The sequence below is a fragment of the Equus quagga genome, unplaced genomic scaffold (genome assembly GCF_021613505.1).
Source record: "Equus quagga isolate Etosha38 unplaced genomic scaffold, UCLA_HA_Equagga_1.0 HiC_scaffold_41_RagTag, whole genome shotgun sequence".
Classification (NCBI taxonomy): Eukaryota; Metazoa; Chordata; class Mammalia; order Perissodactyla; family Equidae; genus Equus; species Equus quagga.
In genome coordinates this window covers 1-17,711 of record NW_025793725.1, presented here as the reverse complement: position 1 = coordinate 17,711, position 17,711 = coordinate 1, and the positions used below count along the sequence as shown (strand labels likewise).

At 44.2% G+C, this 17,711-nt stretch overlaps 1 protein-coding gene across 1 annotated transcript in view; it reads left to right on the top strand.

The window, feature by feature from the left end:
* Positions 1 to 15,137, top strand: part of LOC124232269 (protein Shroom2-like) — a gene marked incomplete at its 3' end in the record, with an annotated part of 67,510 nt that extends 52,373 nt beyond the window's left edge. Inside the window, 3 exon segments of the mRNA XM_046649235.1 lie at positions 10,037 to 10,561; positions 11,753 to 11,924; positions 15,045 to 15,137. Coding sequence (XP_046505191.1) covers positions 10,037 to 10,561; positions 11,753 to 11,924; positions 15,045 to 15,137 — 790 coding nt within the window.
* Positions 15,138 to 17,711: the final 2,574 nt, after the last annotated feature.

Below are 17,711 nucleotides of genomic sequence, written 5' to 3'. Positions count from 1 at the left end.
TTCTTTACCCTCCTCTCTGAGTGCCTCTGAAGAGCTGAGAAAGACAAGAAGTGGGAAAGGTTCATCCCATTCTCTACAGCAGGGGTTCTCAAGATGAGGGAGGGCAATTTTGGCTCCCAGGGGACATTTGGCAATGTTTTGAGACATTTTGGATGTCACAACTGAAGGAGGGTGGTTACTCCTGGCGTCTAGTGGGTAGAGACCAGGGATGCTCCTCAACATTCTACACTGCACAGGACAGCCCTGCAACAAGAATTATCTGGGCCTCAGTGTCATTACTGTCTAATACAGTGGCCAAGAGTCACACATGGCTGAAGGAATATAAGTTAATGAAAATTAAATTAAACAAAATCCATTCCTCAGTTGTACCACATGTGGCTAGTGGCTGCTACACTGGACAGCATAGATAATGTCTGTGTCTATCATCACAGAAAGTTGTGATGATAGAGTCTGCTCTAGAGTCTCAAACTGTTTTTTTAGCTTCAGAATAACTCAGCAGAGAGGACATTATTGACACAGTCCTGTATCTCGAATGTGGCATTGCAATCACAGCTTTATCTGTGAGCCAGAACTGTGCTTGGTGTCATTCAAAATGTGGGCGTCACTTAAATAGCCTTTCACTTGGTATCATTAAGTTCTGAAAGGAAGGAAAAGCAAAAAAGTGGCCTGTGTGGTGGGTTAGATGTGTGATATTGTCACAAGTGAGCCAGCACAGGCCCCTCAGTGCTTGGGAGCTGATCTGAGCATGGTCTGCTGCTCAGAGAAACAGGCCACATGTTTGCACTCATGACCTGTGTTGGCTCCAGGAAGTGGGTGGTATTTTGCATTTTTTCTTGCTCGGAGTGTTGTTTTTTGTCACTCCATATTTTCTCTGAGTTTGAGAGGGATTTCAACAAGCAGTGACGATATTTATTGAAGATCCTAAGTGGGGGGGGGGGGGGGGGGGGGGTGGGTCGGTCTTTGAGCATCCACATTTAGTGTTCCCATCCAGCACATCATTTGGGACAAAAAACGTTGTCTTGGAACCATGTCCCCTGCTGTATAAGCCCTCACAGAGGGCCTGAATTCCAGTCAGTGTCCAGAGCCATCTTGCTATGTGTCCTCTCTGTCCTCCTCCGGAGCACGGTAGGGCAGATGGGGGCTGTGCCACTGACAGAAGTTGCTACCAAGGAAGTCGCTCATAACGTACTGAACTAAATGGCACCTTCCCCCAGGGCACGTGTTATTGGTCAGGCCTGGTATGAGAGTGTGGAATCCCAGTGACATGCAAAACGAATGAGAGGCTGGTGCTCAGCAAGAGCCCTAGCCCTGCCCTGTGCCCATGATAACTAGCAACGGTCAGCAAGTGAAGCACGCCCGGGACGGGGCCTCCTAAGCTGCCTGTCATTTGGGCACAGCTCATAGACACTCTCCTCCTGACTTCTGGTGACTGATTTCTTGAGCCTTAGCTGCCCACCTCGTCTCCTTCCATGTCTCGTCTCTCCCTCATCCCAATCACCTCTGTGGATCACAAGCATGAATGTGCTCCCTGCCTGCTGGGGAGCTGGCCGGGGTGGAGGGCAGCTGCCTGTGTCTGTGCAATGCCTTCCCAGGTTCAGCAAACACTTGCTGAGCAGCTCCTGAATGGCAGGCATTGGCTCACAGTGGGGATGCCGAGAGAAAGAAGATCAACATCCCCACCCTGCGGGGGTTCAAAGTAGTCATTCATTCCAAACAAAAATGTATCAACTACTGTCCTAAAACTGGGAAGCCAACTTTTAAATCTCTTAAAATTCTCTGAGAGTTTTGTTGTTGATGTTTTTTGTTTTTACCTACACTGTAGAGATAATGGCCAGCAGCATCTTAAGTCACTGCCAATGCAAGTTAGACATTTGGTTGCTCCCTGAAGTGTTCTCAGGGGGCCAGCCCTGTGGCCAACTGGTCGAGTCCATGCGCTGTGCTTCAGCGGGCCAGGGTTTTGCCAGTTCGGATCCTGTGTGCAGACTTGGCACTGCTCTTCAGGCCATTCTGAGGTGGCGTCCCACATAGCACAACCAGAGGGACGTATAACTAGAGTATACAACTATGTTCTGGGGGACTTTGAGGAGAAGAAGAAGAAGAAAAAAAGAGAAGATAGGCAACAGATGTTAGCTCAGGGCCAATCTTTTTTTTTAAAAAAAAAAAAGTTCTCAGGAGAGTTTTCTTGAAGACCTGTTTCTGTTTGGGAGTGTATCAGTAGAGAGCCAGAAGGGCTGCTCTTGGGTCATTTTGACTGGATCAGCTGGAGCACCGATGTCTCCTGTCTCAGTCGTGAGGTTTATCAGACTCAGAATGGCATGCAGGCTGAGTGGGTGTGTGAGCAGAGCTGATTGGACTGTTTCATGTTGGGGGCTGGGCACCTGTGAGCAGCAGGTGACTCACCTGGAGCCAGCTGGCACTCTGAGAGGAGGCACATCACAGCACAGAGAAGTGGACCTGGGTGTGGCAAACTCCTCCTTCTCTGGCCCTCTGGGTCCTGCCTTTCAATTAGGAATTGGGGAGATCTGGTTGTGATAAGGTCTAGTCCACTGGGTTTTGTACTCATTTTGAAGTAAAAGTCCATCAGACTTTTTTTTAAAAAAATTTTATTTATTTATTTATTTTTCCTTTGTCTCCCCAAAGCCCCCTGGTACATAGTTGTGTATTTTTTGTTGTGGGTCCTTCTACTTGTGGCATGTGGGATGCCGCCTCAGTGTGGCTTGATGAGTAGCACCATGTCCGCGCCCAGGATTCGAACCGACCAAACACTGGGCCACCTGCAGCGGAGTGCGCAAACTTAACCACTCGGCCACGAGGCCAGCCCCCCATCACACTTTTTTTAATGCAGAAGTCTGGACAGTTTTCAAGAGGAGAGACCATTTGTGCCAGTAAGAAATGCTTCATCAGATAGTATATGTCAACCTTTGGAGGATTTGTTTTCTTTTTTGTCCAATACATTTTCCTTCACTGGAGATCAAGTTTCTCCATGAACAGGGGGAGATGTAAATACAGGCTGACTTAAAAGTCAGGAGAAGGTGATCAGTGGGTTTCTAAGTGTGGAATGAAAGGAATGAAGAGGAGTTCTTGTTTGTTTGTTCTTGCTTCGATAAGATGCCAGAAGTTTTCTTCTGATGGTCAGCATATCTAAACACTATTTCCCACAGAGTTAGACTGTTTTTATTTAGTCATTAACAAGGCGTTACGGAGACTACATAAACACCTAGATAAAAATGCGTCTGCTCCTAAGGGTTTCTACTGGAGGAGAGAATACTAAATTATTTCATTTTATTCTGCGCGCTACACCCTTATGAACTTGGAAAGAATCATACTGTGTTCCCAGCCACCAGTTAAAGTGTGAGAAACAGCCTTTAGTTTACAGCATCGGAGCATTCCTTGTGTTACATAAAATTAGGTCATTAGGGTTACATGATAGAAGTGATATGTGGCTCACTGAGTTAGGAACAAGTCTGAAGTTTTGCTTGTGTGATTTTTTGGCTTATTTTTTCCTTCCCTCCTGGGCACTATCAGATGGTTCTCTTTCTCAAATATGTCCTTTTAAAATACTTGAAACAGATTCTTGTCCCGGTGGCCCTCGTTTACAGGGTCCCCCAGATGTGGTCAGTGAGGTGAGACTGAGGACAGCAGCTGGCACTCAGGTTGTCCCACTCAAAGCCCCATCACATTGTCTAAGATGCTTTTTCCACTTTCTCTCTCTTCCCTGTGGGAGTTCGAGGTGTTCCTCCAGCTCGTGTCACCGAGAACCTTTTATTTCCTTAAGTTAATTTTTATTGAGTTTATGATAGTTTACAACCTTGTGAAATAGCAGTTGTACATTATTCTTTGTCAGTCGTGTTGTAGGTGCACCCCTTCACCCTTTGTGCCCACTCCCCACCCACCTTTCCTCTGGAAGCCACTAATCTGTTCTCTTTGTACACGTGTTTAATATCCACATATGAGTGGAATCATACAAAGATTGTGTTCCTCTGTCTGGCTTATTTCACTCAACATAATACCCTCAAGGTCCATCCATGTTGTTGTGAATGGGAAGATTTTATGCTTTTTTATGGCTATTATTCCATTGTATATATATATACCATATCTTCTTTATCCAGTCATCAGTTGATGGGCACTGAGGTTGCTTCCAGGTCTTGGCTATTGTAAATAATGCTGCACTGAACATAGGGGTGCATGGGGCTTTTGGAATTGCTGATTTCAAGTTCTTTGCATAGATACCGAGTAGTGGGATGGCTGGGTCATATGGTATTTCTAGTTTTAAACTTTTGAGAAATCTTCATACTGTCTTCCATAGTGGCTGCACCAGTTTGCATTCTCACCAGCAGTGTATGAGGATTCCTTTTTCTCCACAACCTCTCCAACATTTGTTACTTTTTGTTTTGGTTATTTTTGCCAATATAACGGGTGTAAGGTGGTATCTTAGTGTAGTTTTGATTTGCATTTCCCTGATGATCAGTGATGATGAACACCTTTTCACATGCCTATTGACTATCTGTGTATCTTCTTTGGAAAAATGTCTGTTCATGTCTCCTACCCATTTTTTGATCAGGTTGTGTGATTTTTTGTTGATGAGTTGTGTGAGTTCCTTGTATATCACGGAGATTAACCCGTTGTCAGATATATGACTTGAAAATATTTTTTTCCCAATTAGTGGGTTGTTTTTTTGTTTCAATTCTGTTTTCCCTTGCCTTGAAGAAGTTCCTTAGTCTGATGAAGTCCCATTTGTTTACTTTTTCTATTGTTTCCCTTGTCTGAGAAGACATGGTGTCCGGAAAGGTCCTTTCAATACTGATGTCAAAAAGTGTACTGCCTATATTTTCTTCTAGAAGCCTTATGGTTTCAGGTCTCACCTTTAGGTCTTTGATCCATTTTGAGTTTATTTGGGTGAATGGTGAAAAAGAATGGTCAATTTTCATTCTTTTACATATGGCTTTCCAGTTTTCCCAGCACCATTTGTTGAAGAGACTTTCTTTTCTCCATTGTATGCCCTCAGCTCCTTTGTTGAAGATTAGCTGTCCATAGATGTGTGGTTTTATTTCTGGGCTTTCAATTCTGTTCCATTGATCTGTGCCCCTCTTTTTGTACCAGTACCATGCTGTTTGATTACGGTAGCTTTGTAGTATGTTTTAAGTCAGGGATTGTGATGCCTCCAGCTTTGTTCCTTTTTCTCAGGATTGCTTTAGCAATTCGGGATCTTTTGTTGCCCCATATGAATTTTAGGATTCTCTGTTCTATTTCTGTAAAAAATGTCATGGTGATTCTGATTGGGATAGCATTGAATATGTAGATTGCTTTTGGTAGTATGGACATTTTAACCATGTTTATTCCTCCAATCCACATACATGGAATGTCTTTCTATCTCTTTACCTCAACATGAATTTCTTTCAGGAAAGCCTTGTAATTTTCATTGTATAGGTCTTTCACTTCCTTAGTTAAATTCACCCCAAGGTATTTTATTCTTTTTGTTGCAATTGTGAATGGTATGTGTTCTTGAGTCCTTTTTCTGTTAGTTCATTATTAGAGTCTAGAAATGCTACTGATTTGTGTAAATTTGTGTAAATTTATTTACCCTGCAACTTTGCTGTAGTTATTGATTATTTCTAAAACTTTTCAATGGATTTTCTGGGGTTTTCATATATAAGATCATGTCGTCTGCAAACAGCGAGAGTTTCACTTCTGCCATCCCTATTTGGATTCCTTTTATTCCTTTTTCTTGCCTAACTGCTCTGGCCAAAACCTCCAGTACTATGTTGAATAAGAGTGGTGATAGAGGGCATCCTTGTCTCATTCCTGTTTTCAGGCAGATGGTGCTCAGTTTTTGCCCATTGAGTATGATGTTGGCTGTGGGTTTGTCATATATGGCCTTTATTATTTTGAGGCAATTTCCTTCTATGCCCATTCTGTTCAGAGTTTTTATCATAAACGGCTGTTGGATCTTGTCTGTTGCTTTCTCTGATCTATTGAGATGATCGTGTGGTTTTTGTTCCTCAATTTCTTGATGTGGTGCATCATGTAGATTGATTTGCAGATGTTGAACCATCCCTGAGTCATTGGTAGGCATCCCTTTTGATCATGATGTATGATCCTTTTGATGTATTGCTGAATATGGGTTGCCAAAATTTTGTTTAGAATTTTTGCATCTATGTCCATCAGCGATATTGGCCTGTAGTTCTCCTTTTTTGTGCTGTCCTTGTCAGGCTTTGGTATCAGCATGATGTTGGCCTCGTAGAATGTGTTAGGAAGTGTTCCCTCCTTCCTAATTTTTTGGAATATCTTGAAAAGGATAGGTATTAAATCCTTTCTGAAAGTTTGGTAGAATTCCCCAGGAAAGCTGTCTGGTCCTGGGGTTTTATTCTTTGAGATGCTTTTGAATGCTATTTCAATCTGCTCCCTTGTTATTGGTCTATTCAGATTGTCTGTTTCCCCTTGACTTAGCTTTGGGAGGTTGTAAGAGTCTAAGAATTTATCCATTTCCTCTAGGTTATCCATTTTGTTGGCATATAGTTTTTCGTAGTATTCTCTTATAATCCATTGTATTTCTGTCGGATCTGTTGTTATTTCTCCTCTTCATTTCTGATTTCTTTAATTTGAGCTTTCTCTTTTATTTTCTTTATAAGTCTGGCTAGGGGTTTCTTGATTTGATCGATCTTCTCAAAGCACCAGCAGTTTGTTCCATTGATCCTTTCTGCTGCATTTTTTGTTTCAATGGCATTTATTTCTGCTCTGATTTTTATTTCTCTCCTTCTGCTGACTTTGGGCTTTGTTTGTTCTTCTTTCTCTAATTCAGTTAGGTGTAATTTGAGATTGCTTATTTGGGATTTTTCTTGTTTGTTAAGGTGTGCCTGTATTTTGATGAATTTTCCTGTTAATACAGCTTTTGCTGTATCCCATATAAGTTGGTATGGCATGTTATCATTTTCATTTCTCTCCAGGTATTTTTTGATGTCTCCTTTAATTTCTTCAATGATGCATTGCTTGTTCAATAGCGTTTAGTCTCCACATCTTTGTCCCTTTCTCAGCTCTTTTTTTGTAATTAATTTCTAGCTTTATAGCATTATGATCGGAGAAGATGCTGGTTATTATTTCAATTTTTTTAGATTCATAGAGGCTTGCCTTTTTTCCCAACATATGGTCTATCCTTGAGAATGTTCAGTGCGCACTTGAGAAGAATGTGTATTCTGCTGTTTTTGGATGAAGTGATCTATATATGTCTATTAAGTCCAATTGTTTTAGCTTTTCACTTAATTCCTCTGGTTCCTTGTTGATATTCTGTCTGGTTGATCTGTCCAATGATGTGAGGGGGGTGTTGAGGTCCCTTACTATTATTGTGTTATTTTTAATATCTTCTTTCAGGTTTGTTAACAGTTGCTTTAGAACTTTGATGCTTCTGTGTTGGGTGCATAGATATTTATAAGCATTATTTCTTCTTCATGTAGTGTCCCTTTGATCATTATATATTGACCCTCTATGTCTCTCTTTACTTGCGTTTATCTTGAAATCTACTGTGTCTGATATAAGTATTGCGACACCTGCTTTCTTTTCTTTGCCATTAGCTTGGAGTATCATCTTCCACCCCTTCACTCTGAACCTGTATTTGTCATTGGAGCTGAGATGTGTTTCCTGGAGGTGAGAAATTGTTGGATCTTGTTCTTTAATCCATCTTGCCCCTCTGTGTCTTTTTGTTGGAGAGTTCAATCTGTTTACCATTGAGGGTGATTACTGATGTATGAGGGCTTAATGCTGTCATTCTGTCACTAGTTTTCTGATTTTCCTGCATTTCCTTTGATTCTCGTCCTGTGGGTTTTGGCCTGCCCATTAACTTCTGCAGTTTCTTATTCTGTGTTTCTTAATTTTTTCCTTATTTATGTTTTGTGTCTCTGTTCTGTTTTTTAATTTAATGTCTACCCTGAAGTTTGTATTCAGAATCTCATGTATAACATAGTCCATTTTCTGGTGGTCTCTTACGTCCTTAGTCTAAACTGATTCAGTCCCTTTCCTCCTCCCCTCCTAAATTATTATTTTCATCTCTTACTCCAACTTGTGTTGTGAGTTTGTGGTTAAAGTGACAAGATTGTCTTTGTTTTTGGTGTTTTCCTTCCCTTTATCCTAATGCTATGGTTGAATATTTGCTATCCTATTCTGATTCTATCTGTTTGTCTCCTTACTCTGTTTCTCATGTCTCCTTTCTCCCTTTTTTTCTTTTTTCAGGTATGAGGGCCTTCTTGAGAATTTCTTGTAGGGGTGGGTCTCATGGCTACGAAGTCCCTTAGTTTTTGTTTGTCTGGGAAAGGTTTAATTTCTCCCTCATATCTGAAGGATACTTTTGCTGGATAGAGTATTCTTGGCTGAAAATTTTTATCTTCTATTTTATCTTCTATTATGATAATTTGCTCCTCTTGGTATCTACACAGGCATTCAGGGAATCCATATTCTGTATTATCTGGTCCATTGTATTTTTCATGTCTAGTATTTCTGACTGATTCTTCTTTATAGTTTCAATGGCTTTAATGAAGTAACTCCAGAACTCGTTGACTTGTTTCTCTATATTTCCCTTTACCTCATTGAGTTTTTTGAAGATAGTTACTCTGAACTCATTTTCACTTTGTTTACCTATTTCCAAGTCCTCAGGACATAATTCTGTGTTTTTATTGTTTTCCTTTTGGACTGGAGCTTTACACATTGCTGAATGGTAGAGGAGTGGTTTTTGCACGATGCTATTATTCGGTTGCAGTTACAGCCTGTCGCCACTAGATGGGGGTCGAGAGCCGTGCATTCTGAGCCCTCCGCCTTCAGCCGCGATGGCGGCTGCACAGCATGGGTTTGGGGAGGAGGGGCACTTTCTCTTGCGTGCCAATTGGGATTCCGATCAGCTCTCGCTCTCTGGTCTCCCAGAGCCCTGGCTTGATGGGGTCCCCGCAGGCGGAAGCTTTTCCCCCGTCAGCAGGCTTCCACAGCACCAGTGGTGGGAGTCCTGGACAATCCCTGGATGTGTAGCCCCTCCCCAACTCCGTCCCTCACCCATGGCGGCGATCCCAGTCTTTAGGGGAGGCAGCAAACTTCTCTCCTACCCCGTTCCAGCTCCTCTGAGGGGGGCTTCGGCCTCTCCATCCTCCATCGTCTTGCTGCTATAGGTCTCTGACGGTCTCTGTATTAGGGTTATCGGTTGAAATTCAGTTTTTCCGGTTCTTTGGTTGTAGTTTGGAGGGGAGAGAGTCCTGGGTCAGCTCACCCCACCATTTTGCTGATGTCACCGAAACTTTTTTTTTTTTTAAAGAAAAGTGTGTCCTTAATGTGTCTCTTGAAATAATACAGAAGCGGTGTTTCACAGTGTTTACTGCTGGATCCCTGCCTTACTGGTTTGAAAAGACATGTGAAGGGCACCTTGAAGAGTTGTGTCATGGAGGGTGACACCCAGTGTGCATAAGCATCTGAGGAAGCTCCAGATTGGGGCCAGGGGGCAAGTGGCACTCAGTCTGCACTCAATACATAGCCATTCTATTTAGAAGTCCTCCCTCAGCCCTCAGAGCCACGTGGGCACCCATGGGTATGCACCAATGCTGCTTGGACAGACCCTGACTGAAGACACTGGTGCTTCTATGAAAAATGCCTATCTGTTGCAAGCTTCCCCTACGTGAGAAAATTTAATGCAGCAGGGCTTGTTAAGGCTTGCACTGTCATTGATGCAAGAACAAATGAGTGTTACACCATCTTCCTATCAGTAAGCCCCAGGGAAATGCCCTGGGGTTCCTGTAGGAGTGTGGGTGACTCTTTGAAAATGGAAAGGTTCCTGGATGCTGAGGTTCAGGACGCCAAGTTAGAGATAGCAGGGAACTTCTTGACCTCCTCTCCATGTCCTGGGATGCACAGTTACAGAGGCTCCTTCCAGCAGGGTGGCTTCAGTCTTTCAGTGTCAGTGTTCCCCATCTGTAAGAGGAGGCGAGGGGACTGGCTGGTTCTAATCCTCTGTAGGAATGTGTGCCCAGGTGCACTTTGCGTTTTCAGCAGATTGCTCTTGTCTTAGCAGAATCCAGCGAGTGGCTGACAACAACACCACGGTGAAGATGGTGCCCATCAAGATTGTGCACTTGGAAAGCCACCCGGAGAAGGAGAGCCGCCAGGGCCTGGATGGCGCCACCGAGCTGCCTGCACTGTCCAGTGGGCTGGAGAGAGACCAGATCAAGACGCTGAGCACGTCTGGCCAGGGCTACTCCCGCTTCTGCCTGTACACCTGCCTGGGTGCCGAGGCCCAGCCCCAGCCCCTCCGCGCCATGGTGCCTGCTGCCAACGACAGCCAGTTCTCCCCTCCTGGGCTCAGCTACGTGAAGGCCAAAGAAAGGACGGCCGAAGGCCTGAACTCGGAGGAGCTGGCCCGGGAGATTGTGGGGAAGGATACGTCCCTGGCCGATATCCTGGACCGCAGTGTAAAGATCAAAACCGCCATGGACGTGATGGAGGGGATCTTCCCCAAAGACGAGCACCTCTTGGAAGAAGCTCAGCAGCGGAGGAGGCTGCTCCCCAAAATCTCCTCTCCTAGAACCGCAGAGGAGAAGTGAGTAGACGCTGCCTTGGGTTCCGCCGTTTGGCCGTGGGTGGTTCTGCTTAAAGGGGGAGGGACGTATGTGTTGTTCTGTTTTCCTGATTGCTTTGGGGGCACAGATTTTCGTAAGGACTGCCTGATGCTTAGCACTTTTTGGCTTTTTTGTGACCCTCCCGAAAGAGAAGCTAAGACGTTAAAGCACCCGTTCCTGGGGACGATGGACTGCAGGTTCTGGGAAAGACAGGAAGATACTGCAGCTCCTGCGCTTTCTTGGCTGGAGGCCAGTGTGGTTTACGGTGACACTCGCAGGGCTCCTTTCTCACAAGACAGCAGTTCCCAGCTGGGGGCCGTCATCTCCCCCCAGAGAACAGTTGGCAATATCGGGATACAGTTTTGGTTGTCACATCAGGGAGAGGTGCTTCTGGCATCTATTGGGTGGAGACCAGGGATGCTGCTGAACATCCTACAATGCACCGGATGGCCCCCACGGCAAAGAATGATCCAGCCGCATGTGTCCCTAGTGCTGAGGTTGAGAAACCTGTCGTAAGAGGAGTGAAGGCTTAGACTACTGAGTATGTGTGTTTGTTAAAGAGAAGATATAGATGTCTGTATGTGAGTGAACGAATTGCTTTTGATTGGTTTTGTAAATGGCACATTTCAGCCTCTCTCATTCAGCTCCCTGCACAGGTGTGTGTGGTTACATCTGTCCTGTTGTTGATGTACACCGTGTCCATAGGCATCATTTATTGACAGGAGGCCGTAGTTCCAGTGGAATGCAGCAGGGGGAAGAAATGAGATCAGATGGACTAAAGCAAGAGGGAACGTATGTGCCTGCTGGTAAAAGGTGGAGGGTGCCTGATCTTTTAGAGATGGCATGTGGCACACAGATCCACATAGACCTCAGGCTTACATTCAAGGCCATCTGTCTGTACTCTTTCCACCCAGGTGGAGGTTTTTAGGTATCCCTGCTTATTTGAGTTTTTCCCCTTTGTAAAAATTATTCACAGACTTTACATGTATCCATATGGCAAGGTTTTTTCTAACATCATCACCTACATTTTTCCCTCCATATGCTGTTTCATCTCCCTGGCTGGCGTCCTTCTGCTAGCACCACCATTTGCATGTCACAACCCAGGTTGTGGGGCCTTGGGCTTGTCTGTGTGTATGACCACAGCTAATTGAAGTCCTGACATTTTTACCCAGGGAGGAGGAGCCAAGTGTGCCGGCGGCTGTGTCCCTGGCCACCAGTTCCACCTACTACAGCACGTCGGCCCCCAAGGCAGAGCTACTGATTAAGATGAAGGACCTTCGGGAACAGCAGGAGTCTGAAGAGTCCTCAGGGAGTGAGTTGGACCACGACCTGTTGGTAAAGAAGGTAGGAAAGCCGAATCCCGAATGAGAACGTGCCGGGCGGCAGGCAGGGCAGTGCACTTCTCCACCCCCAGCGTGGGCCCCACACCACTTGTCTGTGGGCATTTGTGCTTGGCTTTGTGCGGGACAGAGACATTTGGGGCAGGGGTAGTAAGCCCTGTGTGCTTAAGTGTTCTGTTCTGAAACTAGGCCTTTCCCCTGGGGTCTCTTTGCCATCTTGTAATGAGATCCAAAGTCAAATTAATTAAGTGGGCACCATTCTCTTTCATTTTAAGTTCAACTAATATGTCTCTCTGCCCCAGCTAAAATGCAGGGAACTCAAGTGTGTGACCTTCCGCAAGTCACGTGTCCTCTTAGAATATCAGGTTCAAGTATTTCTAATCAGATCATCATAGATCCATCCGTGGGTTGGAAAGTGCTTTGTCCACCAAAAAAAATCATTTGGGGGCCAACCCTGTGGCATAGTGGTTAAGTTTGGCATGCTCCACTTTGGCAGCCCAGGTTCATGGGTTCGGATGCCATGTGCAGACATATACCACTTGTCAGCCATGCTGTGTGGCAGCATCCCACATATAAGGTAGAGGAAGATTGTCAGAGGTGTTAGTTCAGGGCTAATCTTCCTCAGCAAAAAAAGAGACTCATTTGTTCAAGTCTAAGAACTCACTCAGACACTTAAGAATATAGCAGTAGACAAAATAGAATAGAGCCCTTCCTTCTCTGAGGGAGTTTATGTTCTCACAGAATGGATGGCCAATGCGTAAACAAATAAATATACAATACAGGGCCAGCAAATTATGGCCTATGGGCCAAGCCTGGCCAAACACCTGCTTTTGTAAATAAAGTTTTATTAAAACACAGCCACATTCATTCATTTACATGTGTTCTCTCATGGTTTTGCACTAGAGCAGCAGAACTGAGTAGATGAAATAGTAATCATATGTCCTTTAAAGTCTAAAATATTTACTGTCTGGCCCTTTACAGTAAAACTTTGCCAGTCCTTCATGTAACATATCAAGTGATAAGAAAATTAAAACAGAGTGAGGGAATAGAGACAAAGGAGTGTGATTATAGAGAGGGCTCTGATGAGGCGATGATTGAACAGAGACCTGGAGTGATGTGAGGGGCAGGCCCTGTGGATGTCTTGGTATGCCAGCAATGGGAGCCAACAAGTGCAAAGGTCTTGGGGTGGGAGCCTCATAGCTTGTTAGAGAAGCAGCAGAGGCCAGTGGCTGGAGCTCTGTGGACAAGAAGGAAGGAATGGAGATAAGGTCTGAATGAGATCAGGGACTAAATAGTGGGTAGTCATGAGGTCATAGTAAAGACACAATTATTGCTATCAGTGCAAATGTCATTACTACTAGATTAGCTCTAAATCTTTGTGATGTGTCAGCAGGCCGCACCTGTGATATCTAGGCGATTTCCTATTTTTCACAGGAAGGACTTAGCATAAAGTGATGAAGCAAGCCAAAGAAAGTTTCATAAGCTAGCGTGTGCTGTTTATTTCAGCATCCTTCAGCATGCCTAAGGAGTTAGTACCCGGAAAAGAAAAGGAGAGAACCAGCATTTTTGTGAAGGTTTCCATATACTTAGCACTTTGGGAATGCCTTTCATAAAAAGTACTGATTTTTTTTTTGACAAGACTTTTGCAAAGGATTATGTTGAAAGTTTGCTTGTATCATTAGTGATTTTAATGTCACTGTTTTATTTCAAATATGGTAGATAAATGGGTTCCAGAAAAAATATTGTAATCCATGTATAAAGGAAAATGACTCTTAATTTAGGAAACAATGGCTTTTGGCTCAAGCAATTAAAAATGGAAATGAAAAATCAGAGTTTTGTCATGGGTCTCTTAGAGGCCGTGTATCTGACTCAGGGTACCATTTGCTGTATTGTGGTTGTGTTTTCCATTTTTTTTAAAAAAAGCAGTCAGGGGCTGGCCTGGTGGCACAGTGGTTAAGTTCGCATGTTCCCCTTCTCAGCCCGGGGTTCACTAGTTTGGATCTTGGGTGCGGACATGGCACCACTTGGCACGCCATGCTGTGGCAGGCATCCCACATATAAAGTAGAGGAAGGTGGGCATGGATGTTAGCTCAGGGCCAGCCTTCCTCAGCAAAAAGAGGAGAATTGGCAGCAGTTAGCTCAGGGCTAGTCTTCCTCAAAAAAACAAACAAACAAACAAAAAAATCCGGGCCAGCCCCAGTGGCCTGGCAGTTAAGTTTGGTTCACTCTGCTTTAGTGGCTCAGGGCCGGTTCATGGACACACACCTACACCACTTTTGTCAGCAGCCATGCTGTGGCAGTGGCCCACATACAAAAATAAGGGAAGATTGGCACAGATGTTAGCTCAGGGCAAACCTTCCTCAGCAAAAAAAATAAACAGTCAAAAATATTTTTACTCTCCTAAAGCTAAAAAAATGTACAATTTAGACACTTGTCATTCAGCCCACACCCTTCATGCAGAGAACTCTGTTCTTTACAGTCTGCCTTTGTTTCTTGTAATGTGATGTACCTAGGCAACAGCCTGCCTTGGCACTGCTTTCTGTCATCTGCTGTACTCTCTCCATTTGCTTTGGGAGGCACGAGAGCTAGGATGCCTCCTCATCATAAATGGCCTCTTCGGAGTTGAGAGGAGTCACTGTGAGCTTGCCTCTTGACAACCTACTGTGCCCACCCTACCTGACCCCTCTTCAATTACGTTTTTTGTGTGTGTGTGTGGAAAATTGCCCCCGAGCTATCATCTGATGCCAATCTTCCTCTTTTTGCTTGAGGAAGATTGTCAATGAGTTAAAATCTGTACCTATCTTTCTTTGTTTTGTATGTGAGACACTGCCACAGCATGACGTGACAAATGGTACGTAGGTCCAGGCCCAAGATACAAACCCATGAATCCTGGGCCGCTGAAGCAGAGCATGCAAACTTAACCACTATGCCACCAGGCCAACTCCATCAATTACGTTCTTAAGCTGATTGACATTTTTAGTTCAATAAGCATATGTTGAACAATATCGCCATAAGCAGCAAATGCTGTAAATCACAGTTCCCTGTGGCATTAGTGACTCTGCCTGCCTTTCTGCTTGATTAGACACAAGCAACTGGTGCACTGTCTTTTCTCCTTTCTTTCCAGTACCTGCAAATTCACTGTGTCATGCAGCAAAGTGTGCAAGGGGGAGACAAGGAAGTAAGCATTGTGCAGGTGCACTTGCTTGGCCACTTAATGGTAAAACAGCAAGACTCCTAGTCCCATGTGCACCAGACATTCCCAGAGGGCCCGAGGCTGTCAAGATGACAGAATCACTGGGTGGTCATAGAACCAAGTGCCAAATCAGGTGACTTCTTGTCTTAGGAGAAGATGGAGGACAGAGCCCCCAGGCAGGGATGTGGTGATGGATTATGGTGGCCAGTAGGAAGTTACACTAGGAAGACAAAACATGTTTCTATACCTGAGGCAGCTCAGGCAGACTGCTCAGAAACCACCCCAGCTGAGTTATGAGGTTTTTCAGGAGAACCACGGTTGATTGGTTGAAGTCTGGAATCTGTCAGGGCTGTGGTTTTTCCCTGGAACCAAGAGCTGGGTGCAAGGCCCAGAAAGAAGAAGACTTTATTTCCTCCATGGAATGGGACGAAAGGTGGGTGTCTATGGTGAACTAGGACCCACCTGAACAGAGAGGTGAGAGGCAGTTGTGTGCCTGCTGTGAGACCTGGGAGCTGGCCTCTGCTGTTGCCTGCCCTTTTCCAAGGCCTCATGCAAGCCCATGCACTGCAGAACATAAGTGGATGGGCTTGTGGGCTGCTTGGTCTAAGACCACAGTGTGCTTGGTGAAGCCTTCAGCACCCTGTGTGGTGGTGATGGGCATTGCTTTGTGTGCAGTCCTGGGTCAGGTCTCATCTCAAAATATTTGGAAGCCGATTTTTGCACTTCATCTGATGACCCTTTAAGGAAGAAGACGAAAGTGTTTCTCATAAAAATATATGTAAGACATATAAAGGAATTTGGACTCCTTCCAGAATGCCCAGTTTCAAGTAGGCACCGCTGATACTGTAGGTTTCAAAGGTGTATCTTTGTGCAGTGGAATGAAATCTACATTATGATAATTGCTGGGAAATAATGAAACTGAAAATTACCAGTAACACTGGCTAGGGGTCCTCAAACATCCACAGTCATCTAAATTACTTGAAGTATTCATTCACCTGCATGAGGATTGGCATCAGGCAAGAATTTGGAAAGTTCTTCATCCCCATAATCTATTTTATGCTTTTCCCTCAAGCAATGAGTATCTAAAGTATGGCCACATTATCAGCTGTGGGATTCGAAGTTGATTTAAACAGTCTGTCCAGATAGGGAGGCAAGTATAGGTAAGTAAGAGTAGATTTCCAGGTAGGTAGGTAAATAGACACACAGAGACACAATATGAATGGACACACACACATGCGTACTCACCCTCATCCTCTGAGAGAAAGAGCAAAGAAATCTGGAGCATACAGTTGAAATTACTAAAGGAAAAGAATGTCTTGCCATATTGAGCAACTAAAACCTGACGTGGAAAAGCCAAAAGCCATTTGTAAATTCCTCATGGTCTTTCATAGGAGAGAAACCATGCTGACTACTGGGCAGTGAGGATGTCTAATCTGTAAGACTCCTTCCCATTTTAATCTTCCAGACATCCAGACCTACTGATAAACCTAAGGCAGATGGAACCAAGAGGAGGCAATGACCTAGTTAGAGTTTTTGTCTAACCATTGGCTCTTCATAATCCACTGCGTGGATATGCATTCATAATTCAAAATGACCCACTGAATCTGCTGTGGGTGGGTTTAGGGCAGAGAGACGTCTGTGATCATGAAGTGGTTTTTCTGGGGGACTGTCTGCAGTCACTCGTGATACTCGTTTTGAGCCATCCCTATAGTTTTTCTCAAATATGATGATGAGGAAGCCGGTAATCTGCTTTGTCTGTCACTCAGATGAGACCGTATGCTGCCGCCTCACTTCAGGATGGTGGCCGATTTAAAGGTCTTACACATTTTGTTGTTTATTTTTGCTCATTAAGAATTACTTAAAGGGGCTGATGGAGGGGAGAAAGGGGAGTTAGTGTTTAATGGTCAGAGTTTCAGTGTGAGAAGAGGAAAAAGATCTGGAGATGGATAGTGGTGATGGTTGCACAACAATATGAATGAATATCCTTAATGCCACAAAATGGTACACTTAAAAATGGGTACGATGGTGAATTTTGTGCTGTGTATATTTTACCATGTTAAAAAAATGTCATTTATTTGCATTTTGGTCAAGTTGAAATCAGGAGGTTATTCTAAAAGACTAAGTTCGTTGACATCTCTTTATTTGTCTTAGTTTTTAACTGCTAATTCTTTGTGGAGGACACTTTTTAATTGTGGAATTCAGGCCTGGACATAAGACTCAATAACTTCTGTGCATGGAAGTCTTTAAATTGGGAATTTCCAAAGTATGAAGCACAGACCATCACCTAGGCCAAGACAATCCTCATAAAGATGGAGGTTGAAGTGAGATTCACTGAGAGAGCCCCGAGGGCCTGCTCCTGTATTGTTTGATTGCTGGGACCTTAATAGGATCAGAATAGGTTTATTTTTTGTTTCTAAAATAAATGCCAATGATTTAATCAGGAGTTATTGTCCTTGCACTAGTCTCATAAATCCTCTATTATTTGATGATGCGAAATAAGCTCTCCCCCGTTCAGCTGAACTGCACACACATCACTCATGTTGAGACCACGCGGTGCTGCAGCAGCTCGTGGCGCCAGGTTTGGGGTGACCCTAACGA